At 39.0% G+C, this 12712-nt stretch overlaps 2 protein-coding genes across 6 annotated transcripts in view; both read right to left on the bottom strand.

Annotated features, from left to right (window-relative positions):
• Nucleotides 1–7480, bottom strand: part of pex7 (peroxisomal biogenesis factor 7) — a 53898-nt gene extending 46418 nt beyond the window's left edge. For 2 of the 5 annotated variants that reach the window (XM_084738108.1, XM_084738112.1), the window contains exons 1-6: nt 7325–7472; nt 5877–6018; nt 3880–3937; nt 3086–3236; nt 2908–2985; nt 2691–2799 (exon numbers count right to left, since the gene is read on the bottom strand). In XM_084738108.1, coding sequence (XP_084594234.1) covers nt 2691–2799; nt 2908–2985; nt 3086–3236; nt 3880–3937; nt 5877–5985 — 505 coding nt within the window. In that variant the 5' untranslated portion in view covers nt 5986–6018; nt 7325–7472. Of the gene's footprint in view, nt 1–2690; nt 2800–2907; nt 2986–3085; nt 3237–3879; nt 3938–5876; nt 6022–7324 lie in introns of all 5 variants that reach the window. The other 3 variants (XM_084738110.1, XM_084738111.1, XM_084738109.1) reach the window with 3 other exon arrangements.
• Nucleotides 7481–8641: 1161 nt separating this feature from the next.
• Nucleotides 8642–11194, bottom strand: LOC146314865 (uncharacterized). The gene is made up of 3 exons (XM_084737506.1): nt 10951–11194; nt 9973–10248; nt 8642–9514 (listed from the first exon to the last, which is right to left on the bottom strand). The coding sequence occupies exons 1-3, from the start codon at nt 11078–11080 to the stop codon at nt 8820–8822; spliced, it is 1101 nt and encodes a 366-aa protein (XP_084593632.1). The 5' UTR covers nt 11081–11194; the 3' UTR covers nt 8642–8819.
• Between the last annotated feature and the right edge of the window lie 1518 nt (nt 11195–12712).

Below are 12712 nucleotides of genomic sequence, written 5' to 3'. Positions count from 1 at the left end.
CTCAGACAGCAATGGATGCCAAATACAAATTTGCTCCTTTTTTTGGCCCTTTTGAGAGAAAAGGTTGCAGACACCTGAGACAGGGTGACACCTGGAGGGAACTGCTGCTCCTTCACATCAAAAGAAGCCAGTTGAGGTGGTCTGAACATCTAATTTCATTAATAACTAATTGTGTCTGTGACAATTTTTCAATATTTGTAGTATCATGTTGGATTTGCTGCAAAAACTAAAGATGTAAATAAAGGTTAATATGAAATCAAGGACTAATTTCATTTTAGCATTCAGAGGTCAGTTGTCATTTGTTGAGTTTCAGACCAGCGACACAGATCTCATCAGATCAGATAAATCCTCCAGCAGAGGTCTGGAGCTCCGCTAACCTCTGCAGCTAAATGATTTACTGAGCACTGAGCTCCATAATGAACCCATTACTGACCACTGACTGTCCACGATACAGCCGCTCACCTCTGTGTTCACATCTGATCTGATATGTCGACCTGCCAACAGGTCACACAGACACCGCTGCAACAAAACTGATCGACGGGTTTTACTCAAAATCTTTTCACTGTTTTCTGAGATTTAAAGACTAACAGACGGATCAATTCATCATGATGCGCAGGCCTAATTAAAAACTACAGTATCATTAGTAGTGAATATGATTATTGTTATGTTTCCACAAGGGGAAATAAAGCACAGTATGAAAGGAACTAACTCATGTGTGAGAGTGTTTGTAATGATATGTCTTTCTGAACAGTGTGAGTTATCGTGTGTATATAAGGTGGTGTCATGCAGTGTCTGATGCAAAGCAGTGTTGCTTGAAGTGTCACTACTTTGATGCATTAAAGAACACTGGCTCTTGGATATGCGTAAATACTCCTATTTGTCTAAACCAGAACTAAAAGTGAAAAATATTACACTTTAAAATGGCAAATTAATTACACATTTAGTTTACTTTAAAATGGACTGATTGACTGAGAGAGGCAGTATTGGTTAACTTCCTACACCTGTACTCCTGCTGCTTCTCCAAACTCATGACGTATCAGCAGCCATCTAAAGTAAGTAATCCGTTGACTGAAGTACCTCGCACAACCACACTTCAAACAATCTGAACTATCCCTTTAAAAATCACATGGTTAAGACAAGAATAACCCTCTGAGCAACAGGAGCTGAACATCTTCCTGGTTCTAAAATCTCATCACAGATTTCCGCTCGTTCTCTCAAACCAATTAAACCAAACTCATCAGCCACCGTGTTTGAGCTCCACTAACTGATCCTGAGCTGCAAACAGCTGCTGCAGATGTGACTCCAGCTGGTCTACAATCTGAACTGAGAGCTGACGAAACGCGCATCCATCATCCATCAGAGCGGCTCCACCCCTCTGATAAAGTTAGCGTGTGCTCCCACACAAACAGATAAGATAATCCAGCGCTCCCTCTGGCTACAAACTCATTCACTTAATTGTCTTCTGAATGAAGCTCATTTCTAAAACTCACTACTTTGACAGAGAGGGGAGGAAGAGAGGAGGAGGAGAGGAGGAGGAGAGGAGGAAGAGAGGAGGAGGAGGAGCTGCATCATAACCAGCAGCAGATGACTCTTTTTATTTCTTGACTTCATCACTGAGCTGTTGATATTTTTTCCTTTAGTGTTTCCAAGCGGGAAGACTCCACAGAAGCTTGCAGGTTTTGACTCGTGATGCCACCTGATGCAGCAAATTTTACACCCACAAATATGTAATATATTAATGTTAAATATGACTGACACATCTGTCCTGACACTTGGTTGATCTGTTGCTTGAGAAAAATGTAAACTGCCAAGATTTTAAATCTTAGAGTAAAGTTATGTCAATAATCAGACTAAATCATCAAATAATGTCAGCAGGTTTTCTTTACAGCTGCAACAATAATAAAATTAATCACCAACTATTCTGATAATTGATTAATCAGTTATTTTCTAAGACAAAAAAGGTCAAAATGTCAAATCAAAATATTTTCTGGTTTCTTTCCTCCTCTCTGACAGTCAACTGAATATCTTTGAGTTGTGGACAAAACGAGACATTTGAGGACGTCATCTTGGACTTTGGGAAACACTGATAGACATTTTTCACCATTTTCTGACATTTTATGGCCCAAATAACCGATCAGTTAGTGGAGAAAGTGATCAGTGAACATCAATTTGGGAAATCTGGAGCAGCACCCAGCCTTATGTACACACTATGGAGGTGAAGCTGTTGTTTATTTATTTATTCATAAGACGCTCTGAACAAATAGAAGGAAAAATCAAACATTTGTCCGTCTTCTAACAGCTCCTCCATGTGTTATCTGACACCTGAACCTCCTCTACAAACTGCAGAAACAGAAAATGATATAAACATCTCAGCTGCATCAGTATTCTGCCTCCTTTGTCAATCAAAACGTTTAAGCTGAATCGGAGCAGCCTGGAGCAAACTGAGAGTCCCAACATGATCTGAAAACAAATGAACCCAACACACTCTGCACAGACGCAGCCAGAATAACAACAGCTACAGCGCCACCTTGTGACCCAATTATCAAACTGACCTGAGTAAATTCACACTGGGATGATACAGATTCCTGATTGTTGCTTGTCCTCTTCCTCTTCCTTCTGTCTTTCCTTCCTTGCATCAGTCACATCAGTTCCATCAGTACATAAAAAGCCTGTGTTGCTTGTGGACTCACCTGAGGCTGAAGCAAAGCATCCTGGGATGTGAGGCGACCAAATGGTGCTGTAGATGACCCCTTCGTGACCCCTGAGCGTGGTCAGACATCGGCTGAGAGCGGGGTCCCACTGAGAGGACAAAAATACACAAAACAACAACAACAACACACACACACATCGCTGTCAGAGGAGAGGAAACAAACTGACAGGAAAAGAAAATAAAGTACAGAAACTCACCACTTTGGCGGTTTGATCCCACGATCCAGAGACGATGAGGTTCTCTCCTCTGGTCTGACTCCAGTCCACAGAATACACCTTCACACACACACACACACACACACACACACACACACGCACAAGTCAGGCTACAGCATCTTTGTGACAGACACATAGTTTCAGTTTGTGTGTGTTTTACCTCCTGTGTGTGCTCTTTGGCCACTCTCAGCGGAGCGCTGTGATTGGCTGTGTCCCACAGTTGCAGGCTGCCGTCGCCGCCCCCGGCAACCATGACGTGTTCATTGGCTTCACTCCACGCCACGTCGAACAGGCCGTCACCCCACTCCCAGCTGACACACACACACACACACCTGGATTATTACATTGACTCACAAACATGGAGACTAAATTTAAAAATAATAATAATTAAATATATTGTAGATGATCACACTGCACCACAACACAGAAAGTAAACTAACTGGATAAAGTGGTAAGATCCAAAAAATATTACTGCACAGTAAGACAATAAAAGCATGTCAAGGAAGTGAAAAGAAAATAATTAAAATCTGTACAGGTGAGACAAACAGAAAGAAAGAAAAAGAAAAACATGCTTCTTAAAAGCATATTCTATGAAAGAGTATTAAGAACACGCATAAAGCAAAATGAGAGGAGAAAGTTTTTTTGCAATTCAAGGATGAAGTTGAAATGTTGAGAATAAAGTTGAGATACCACTTCAAGAGTGAGGTCAAAATTTATTCAACTTGAAAAACAAACAAATGAAAAACAAAAATCTTCCTCCTCTCATTTTTCTTTATGTCTGTCCCTGATATTCTTCCATAATACTGTCTCCTCAAAAGATAAGGAAAATGATTGAATAAAAAACAACAAATGGAAATACAAATAACATCAAAACCTAGAGGTCAGACAGAGACAAAGACACAGAGATATTAAATAAGAAAAATGAAAGGAAGACATAAAGAAAAAAGACTTTACCTTCTCACAAGACCAACCCCTGTGTCCGTCTCATCCAGGACCAGGAGTGTACCACAACCTAAAGACATACAGCAGAAAGTGCATTTATTTTGGTTAATTTTATCACATATATATAACTTACAGCATGTTCACACTGAGAGCAAAGTGAATTTTGCATATTCCAGTCAGGCTTTTTGAATCAGACATCTTCCTCACATACATAAAGTGAGTGAACTCGAGCGTTAAAAACTCATATATATGAACAGTCTTCTTTTCTTCTTCAGCGGACGAGAAAATTAAGTGTCCAAGTTATTTATTCATAACTGATGTCATTTTCTTAAGTCAGTCTTGTTTCTGTATAGTTGAGGGACAGTTTACTGACTGTAACTCCCAGCAGCTCCCTGTTTTATTTTCACATCTTGTTATTTTTAGAGGATATTCAAATAAAAATGAGGTTCTATGGCTCATATAAAAGGTGCCGCTACTCTACACTACAGTAATTGTGTTAATTGTTCTCTCGTCCTCCTTTGATGAAGGGAAACGTGAAGGACATCAGAGTCGATTTTGAGCAAAAGAAAACAGGTTGGAAACTTGACTAAAATAGAACCGGGATGAGCTTGTTTTTTTTCAAACATGTAAAACGTCACTTAGCCTGATGAACGGAGCACGTCAGATAATCTTTACTGGGAAAAACTGAAACAATCTGACGTTCAGTCATCTTTAACTTTATCAGCTTTACTACTGTATGTGATCTACTCACGTGAAAACTTTGCTTTGCTTTCTGTGTGAAGACTGCATTAGAGAAACAGATGACAAATGAAAAGAAAAAACAACAGGGTTCATACAGAAAGTCTATGATTATGAGTTTAAGACTTTAACAGTTTAACTTTTATATCATATTAACATTTGGAGCTTATCAGCTTAAAAGTTATGCAGCGAGATAAAGTAGCAGTGACAAGTTTGTCATGAAAGCATAAAAGTTATTAGACTATTATTCTAATGTGTCAGATCCAGTTAATTATCATGTTTTATCTTCTGCTGCTGATTTCAGGTCATTAACATTAATTATTGTTTCACTGAAACCTGCAGAGTTTCTGACTCATCGGCCAACAAAAGGTGATACAGATCTAAATTAAGTCACCTGCTGAAAAGCTAATTAGATTTAATTAGATTTGATTTGATAAGTGAGGTAGTGGTGGTGAGAACTGTCACCTCACAGCGAGAAGGTTCTGGGTCTGAACCTGCACCGGGTTCCTCCCACAGTCCTCAAACATACAACATCACCTGTAGGTGCTGATACACTTCATATTCAGACCTTTAATTTGTTTAGTTTCTTTTATTTTTTCTTTTGCCATTAACAGATTAATAATGTATTATTCGATAAAGTCTGTTTCGTTGTACGGTTCCTCCAGAGGTCACACGTTTTCTCGCAGTTTGTTTGGTTTGCCTTGTTATTCTAGAAACAGACGTATAACTGAAGTTTTATTTTGTTGGCAGAGCAGTGTGTTAAATAAGGACAGGCTGACGAGAGCAGAGAGCCTTATTGATTTATTATTCTGTTCTGTTGTTTGAGATGTTTGACTTAACTAATGCGCTGCGAGATTTATTTAAATAAAACTTATAAAAGAAAAAACATGTTAATATTTTCAACTATCACTTAAGAATAATGCACAAAATTTGTAACTCTTGTGGCAACACAACTGTCTACACGTGTCCCAAATGCCACAGAGTCCATTTTATTTGCTGTTTTGGTTTTGTGGTTTCATTTAATTTGTTTTATTTATTTATAAAAGCATAGATTAATATTTTTTCTTAAGAATTAAAAGTTGATTGAAAGTGGTGTACTTGCATTATGATGTTCCTGTATCATCATTACATCAGTGGCATAAAATGGACTTTAAATGGAAATAATATTGTTTATCGCAATTATTTCTGGGACAATAAATCGTCCAACAAAAGTCCTTATTGTGACTCGTCCTTCCCATAGTGCTTGTGTATGAACCGTGTACTCTACTAACCAGCGATGCCGTAGTACTGGGAGGCAGCGCAGGCCACTCTGTTTGGGATGAACGGAGAAACCTCCACGGCGTAGCCATGACGGGCCGGACTGCGAAACACCTTCACCATCGTCAGCGGCGACCTGCAGCCCAACGGGGCCACCTGCTGGACAAAACAAGGACTGTGTCAGAGTGGACGGTTAGAAAAAATGTTGTCTCTTTTCTTCCATTTAAACTGACTGTAGAGTTAATGATGAAGAAAACACATTCAGTGAAGGTGTCTTTATGAATGTTTACGAAACACCAAACAATCCCAAAAATTACACAACTGACCAAATGAGACTTAATGACAACAGTCATAAACATTCATAAATCCTTCTTTATGACCATGACAGATGTCACATCATGGCTGCAACAGTGTCTTGAGTACAATACCACAACTACTGATTCTAAATAATGGATGGAATTGACATTTTTGTTTTCTGTTTCAGTTAAGAAGCCTTCAGTGAAATCAAAAATGAGATAAGGAAATAACAGCTGTAGTAAAAGTCAGGTGCTCCTCCTCTAAATAATCAAATTACAGAAACAAAACTGACAGAATAAACCTTTTCTGATAAAACATCAAGTCATCAAGTCATCACACTGTGAAAGGTACAAGAATAATAATTGTTTTCAATTATTTATTTTGTTTTACAGGCCACATTTTATGTAAATTTGATTTTATATTATAATTCAGGTTGCTCTATTTGTTTTTATGTATAATTATTTCTATATTTTTTAAATATCAGTGGAAGTTTACTGCTTCATTGCTCTGATGTCACTTTGGATTTTAGAGCAAAGAAGGCACTGATATGATGAAGCACTCCTTCCTTTAATATTAGGGTTGAATGATTTTAAAAATACATATATATATTATTGTTATTTGACTGATATTACAATTGTGATATTAGAGGTAATGATAATTCATCATTATTCTTATTTTGATTGAAAAATATGTTCAGCTCCCCCAAAAAACAGTATCAGTTTGGCTCTGGTACAAAATTACATATTTTAAAATGACTTTAATGCCTCTAATGAGTCTCATTTGTTGCTTTCTGAAGCTTCTGACCAAACATTTTAAATACACAACAAGAAATTCATCGTTATCATTAATGGGTCAGTTTTACAGTTTTATATTTGTTCTGAGGTTTGTTGTAATTAAAACTTTAGCTCACTTTTTCATATTTCTTGTCCTATGACTTACAGTAGACTGAATAATACTGGGTTCAGCTTTAAGTTATTCCTTCTTCATATAAAGGTATTATAAAGGTGTTTAATGATAAACTCAAGGCTCTTGATATTTTACATCTCATGTAGTAACTAGACTATTCTTTAAAAAGTAGAATTACAAAAAAAGTGACCAGATGTCCTCCTCTGTAGCAGGTTATAAACTGTCATAAACAGCCGTAATGTCTTCTCTCAGTACTCACAGATGGAGACAAACAGTAATAGCCTTAAACTTCACGTCGAAACGTTAAAACGACCAGAAACAGGTTCATAAATCCATAAAGAAACCGTTTTGTCAGCTCCAGCAGCTCCTCTCCTCCTCCTCAGCCCGCTGGAACTTCACAACTACACCTGCTTCCGTGTTTTGATCAGCTGACCCGAAGACCCGGATTGAAAACCCGCCGTGGTTGTAAGTCTCGCGATATTTCGGTAGGTGGCGGTGTTTTCTCCAAAGTGAAAACAGTACCAACACTGATCCATCTGATTTGAAAGTATGTGATTATTATTTAATAAATATAACGCATATTTTTAAGGAATGTAGAAGGAAAGAAACATTTTAAAAAACAGAACGTCTTCCTAAATTACTTCCGTTCTACTGTCTGTTCAGGTAGTGAGCATCACGTTTAGTTTACTGGATTAATGAGCAGTGCCTATGTTGCCCTATTTAGCACATATTTCTGTTAACAATAATATTATGAAAGACAAAAATGACATGAGTATTTTTTTATTTTATTTTTTAAAACGTAGAAATGCATAAAAAAAAAGTTAAAATAGATTTATTTTTTCGGGATTTATTTGTTAATGCTAATGTCATTTTTTGTTCTTTATACTTACAATAGTGTAGTGTAAGATGCTTCTCTTCCGTTTTTCTTGTTGCTCTGTATGTTTATAATTGATTTCAATAGCTTGTGTCACTTTGATCAGATTGTAACATCTGTTCAGGACCTACAGATGTGGCTCATCAATAAAAAGTAAAGGAAGCACCGATCACAAAGCACACACTCCTCCTCCCTCTCTATACACTGTGTATGAATCCTGTCAGGCACACTGCACATTATTGATGCCAGCATCATCATATTTTACCCAGAGACTCTAAAACCAGCCAGTATTTGTATGCTGAAAAATCACCAGCCCCAAGAATTAGGATGTTATCCTGGCCACAAGTCCTTTATCTTTCTATTCACATTGTGATGGGACAGGTTGGAATAAGTGGGTGTGTCTAGTGGGTTATATGTGGCTTATATAACAGTGGTTTCCTGTCAAAAAAGGCTATCTGACAGCAAGGTAAGGTTGCGAAAACACAAATATATTCAAAATAACATTGACCTTGTCCACAGCCATATGTTGCTTAGCTTCCTACACTGATCCACCTGCTGCTTCTCCAAACTACCAACCTTCATCTACTGCAGATAATACACTGACTATGGACACGTACCTCATGCAACCACACTTAAAATAATACGTACTCTCCCTTTAAAGCCATTTTTACTGTGTATGAATTCATACACAAAGAAAAAAAAGACAGTTCCAAGAGGATTTTATTAAAAACAGCACAAAAACATGGTTAATGAGAAGTTCAGTAACAGTTTTATAAAAATGGAAAAAATGACCTCCACCGTAGGCAACTTAAATTATTATTGAATCATCCATCAGTCTGTGATTCGTACAGTATTTATAAAAATGTGAAATATTTTGGGATCACTGGAAACTCATCGGTCCAAACTCGGCCTCATGTACCAGCTGCTGGATCCTGGTTCTGAGCCACGACTGTTTCTCGGCGGGGAGTCGTCTCATGGCGGGAGCGAGGCTCAGCAAGAACATTGTCACATCGTCCCTCTGCTCCGTGTCCCGCTCCCTCTGATTCTCCCGGGCCTCCATCCTCCTCAGGTGCTCCTCCAGCAGACCGTCTGTGCTCCTCCTCCTCATTCTGGGAGGGCGGGGAGACAACGTGCGACACTCCTCATCCTCCCCGTCGGTTTGGTCTGACACCTCCACCTCCACCACCTCCGGCTCCTCTGTCTTCAGGTGGGTGAGGCGGGACAGCGGCAGGACGCGTTGCTGCGGGTCGGGCTGCAGAAGCACGGGGGAGACCTGCGTGGGAACCATCATCTGGTCTGATGGCTGCGAGGAAGATTGTGAAGAAGCTAAGGACGAAGCTAAAGACGTAACTGACTGCATCACCATCTCCACCAGCTCCCTCACGTTGACCTGCTGGACCTGTTGTGTCTGTAAACTGTCGTCTGTTGCTGCAGCGTCTGACGTCACCTCGATCTTCGCTTCTTTCAGTCTGACGGGGTCTCTGCTGTCAGCAAACGGCCGCTTCCTCTGAACAAACTCTGATGAAGATGATGATGATGATAATGTTGTTGTTGTAGCGTCTGCTACAGCGATGCCTACAGAAACAGAGAAAACAATCAGGCTTCATTTTCATCCCACAGCTGTGATCCAACAGAACCACAGAGAGAAAAATGTGCACATGAAGATCATTTGTTAATGAGCTATAAAATCATAAAATATTTTAAGTGTTTTTTTCCAATTAGTTTTCTGTTTGACTAACAGATTGGAGTAAAGCAATCAATCGATCTGGATAAATAGATCAATCTAATGAGTGACAAGCCTGTCTGACAGAAAGGAAAAGCAGTGAAACAATTCTAAATACAGCATAAACTTACACTGATATCGTCCACAGCAGAACATTGCTCTGCTACTTACACCGATACTCCTGCAAAAAATCTGAACTATCCCTTTAGCAATGGACAAACTAATTAAACATATCTGAATTTGAGAAACATTCCCAAGAATCACACTGTCCCCACAACCTCAATCCAATATTTGGGGAAACTCTACAAACCGTAATTGTCGTCATCGTCGCTCCGTGTCTCGGTGGTCGTGCTGCAGCCCACCATGTCAGACGCCTGCAGCAGCGGGGGCTGTGGGTTCAGAGCCCAGCCGTTGGTGCCTGCAGCTCTGGCGTCGATAAACGGGTTTAAAAACGACAGGATGGCTGAATATCTCCATGGCCGGTAGTTAAAGAGCCCGATGCCGCTCTCACGTCTCTCTTTCTCCCGCTGCCTTTCCCTCCGGTGCTGGTCCCTCAACATCTTCCACTTCCTCCTGCATTCTGATTCTAACAGGGAAAAAAAAGAAAAAGAAATAAATTAAATATTTACCATAACATTTCATAGAAAGACAGACAGAAAGAAATTCAAAAAATTATTCAAAACAGTAATACAGAGAGTAATCACTATTGTCAATAATAAATCAGGTAAATTTTTATCCATCTTATTGTCAAAACCTGCACATAATGCCTCTAGTTAGTCACTAAAAACACAAACAAAGGCTCTGTTTGCCAGCAGCAGAATGAAACTGAGTACATTAAAGTACGGTACACAGTTACACATTTGAGGTATTTGCACTTAACTTGATACTAACAAAGTTTCATTTTTATCTAAGGACTTCTCCCTAAGAATATGAATTGGAAAATATATTAAAAAATATACACGTGTAAATACACATATAGGTGATGCATGTGGAATTTGCCAAAAATTATAAACAGATTAATTAAAACAAAACAAAATGAAGATGTTTTTATAGATTTAAGTCTTCAGTAGGAACCAATGTGTTGTCAGCTGGGACACACAGAGAGTCGGACAGTATTGAGTGACGGACTCGTATTGTTTTGATCTTTTCAAAGAGGCCGTTCGTTAAAAATCGGACAAAATAAAGAGTTTTGACGGAGTCTCGCTTCGCAGCCACATTAAATCTCCCTCATGTGTCAAACAGACAGTTAATGTCGGTGATTAAACGGATGAAAACCCGGGGGACTCACCGGGAACACCGACGATCTCCGCCACTTGTCTCCAGGCGTCGCTCCTCATGTTCAGGTCTCTGTAGGTCAGAGAGTTGGTGTCGTAGAGGCTGGGGAAGCCGGACACCGCCATGATCAGTTTATACTCCATCCTGATTCAAAGTCGCTCCCGTAGCCGCCTGATGGAGAGAGGAGAAAACAACCGACAGCTCCGAAAAAAACAAACAAAAAAAACAACGACCGTGTACTTCCGTTTCCGCTCTGAGTCTAAGCGACTGCTGATTGGTTCTCACTGCTGTCTGTTAGCGAATAAAACAAACGGCACCATCTGCCGGACGACTACAAGAAGCACAAGATAAACATCTGTACTCAATTAAATGTAATTAAAACATATTTTTCACCAATTAAATGCATAAAGAAGTACCAGATTTTAATTTACACTTAACTAATATAATGGAAACTAAATTATTTCCCATAGCAGGCGTATAGATTGCTGTAGTATCGCCCTCATTTCCTCTGACCTGTTCCTCTGTCAGATGAGTGTTATGTTTAAAAAAAAGTTTAAAGTGTTGAAATTCAGTGTTTGAAAGCTTCAGATCAAATAGAAACAATATTTTGTCAGTGTTGCAAAATGGCTCCATAACGCCACCTACAACATTTCAGTGGAGCAGCCCCTGCGGTATGTTTCATCTACATATAGAGAAATCGGTAGGGACATGTGTCATAAAAAAGCCTCTTGGAGCCACAGCCTAAACCCAAACAGGAAGTTGAATTTTGCCATTTTCCACACATTGTATGTTAATGAACTCTAGTCTAGTTTGTGATCAAGCAAGATTTCAGCATTTAGCTATTGTTTAACGGCACAGCTGTGGCGTGGTGTCGAGTTTGATGTCTCGCCATGAAACAGGAAGTGTGCACTGAGGCCTGTCATAACTGCCTTACACCACAACAACAACAACAGATTTAACAGTCTAAATTTCAAGAGGACAATAATAGTTTGTTGTGTTTCTGCTTGCTCTTCTTACTTTAATTAGTTTGTTAGTTTAATTTCCCTCTCATGTGACCTTTGACCTTCAGTTTTCATTGTGCTCCTGTGTGTGAGATGTTTTCCTCTCATCCGCGGTCAGCCAATCTGTGAACCTCAGGATTCCTGTCAGAGCGGGGTTGAACCGTGGCAACAGACCCTTCAGTATTTACCCTGGGCCGGCTGCAGTGCTGCTCGGGACAATAGATGCAGATAAAGGTGCCTGAGACGGGAACAATATATTATTATTATACACACAGCAGCTCAGGAAAAGGCCCGCCTGCCTGCTGGACTCACTGCAGTGTTGAAGAGCTGGAGAGCCTGGAAACACTGGGCACTTTAGAAAATAAAAACTCAGATTTTACTGCAGAGAACAGATCTTAAAAACTCTCCACAAAGTCAGGTTCATTTATTTTATAATCATCAAGGAAATTAAAACTGTTTACTTATTAAATGCTGGTGTGTGTTTGGTTGTGTTACTTTACAGTGCACTACATTTTTATGCTACTATAACATACCTCGATAATAAGTACAACACTATAATAAAATTAAAGTTATTAATTAAAAAACAATAATAAAAAAACATAATTATAGTTAATTTACATCTCACAATATTTTGAATTCAGTGACAAAGAGAAACTAAGTACTTATAACAGGCTTACTAAACAGTATACTTAAAGTATACTATTTAGTAGTGTACTTAAGACCAATTTTGAGGTTGCTGTACTTTAATTATTTCTATTTTCCTCTACTTTACTT

Source organism: Lutjanus erythropterus, chromosome 15 (genome assembly GCF_056507025.1).
Source record: "Lutjanus erythropterus isolate fLutEry1 chromosome 15, fLutEry1.hap2, whole genome shotgun sequence".
In the NCBI taxonomy this organism is placed as follows: domain Eukaryota; kingdom Metazoa; phylum Chordata; class Actinopteri; order Lutjaniformes; family Lutjanidae; genus Lutjanus; species Lutjanus erythropterus.
The sequence above is the reverse complement of the archived record's forward strand: the minus strand, read 5'-3'. Positions and strand labels throughout refer to the sequence as shown.

Bases quoted from the DNA above. Each gene is read 5' to 3' on its own strand.
- LOC146314865 (XM_084737506.1), bottom strand. From the start codon at position 11,080: ATGGAGTATAAACTGATCATGGCGGTGTCCGGCTTCCCCAGCCTCTAC. The intron at 10,249-10,950 runs GTGAGTCCCCCG...TTTCCCTGTTAG, and splicing joins GGAGATCGTCGGTGTTCCCG to AATCAGAATGCAGGAGGAAG. The intron at 9,515-9,972 runs GTTTGTAGAGTT...CTGTTTCTGTAG, and splicing joins CGACGATGACGACAATTACG to GCATCGCTGTAGCAGACGCT.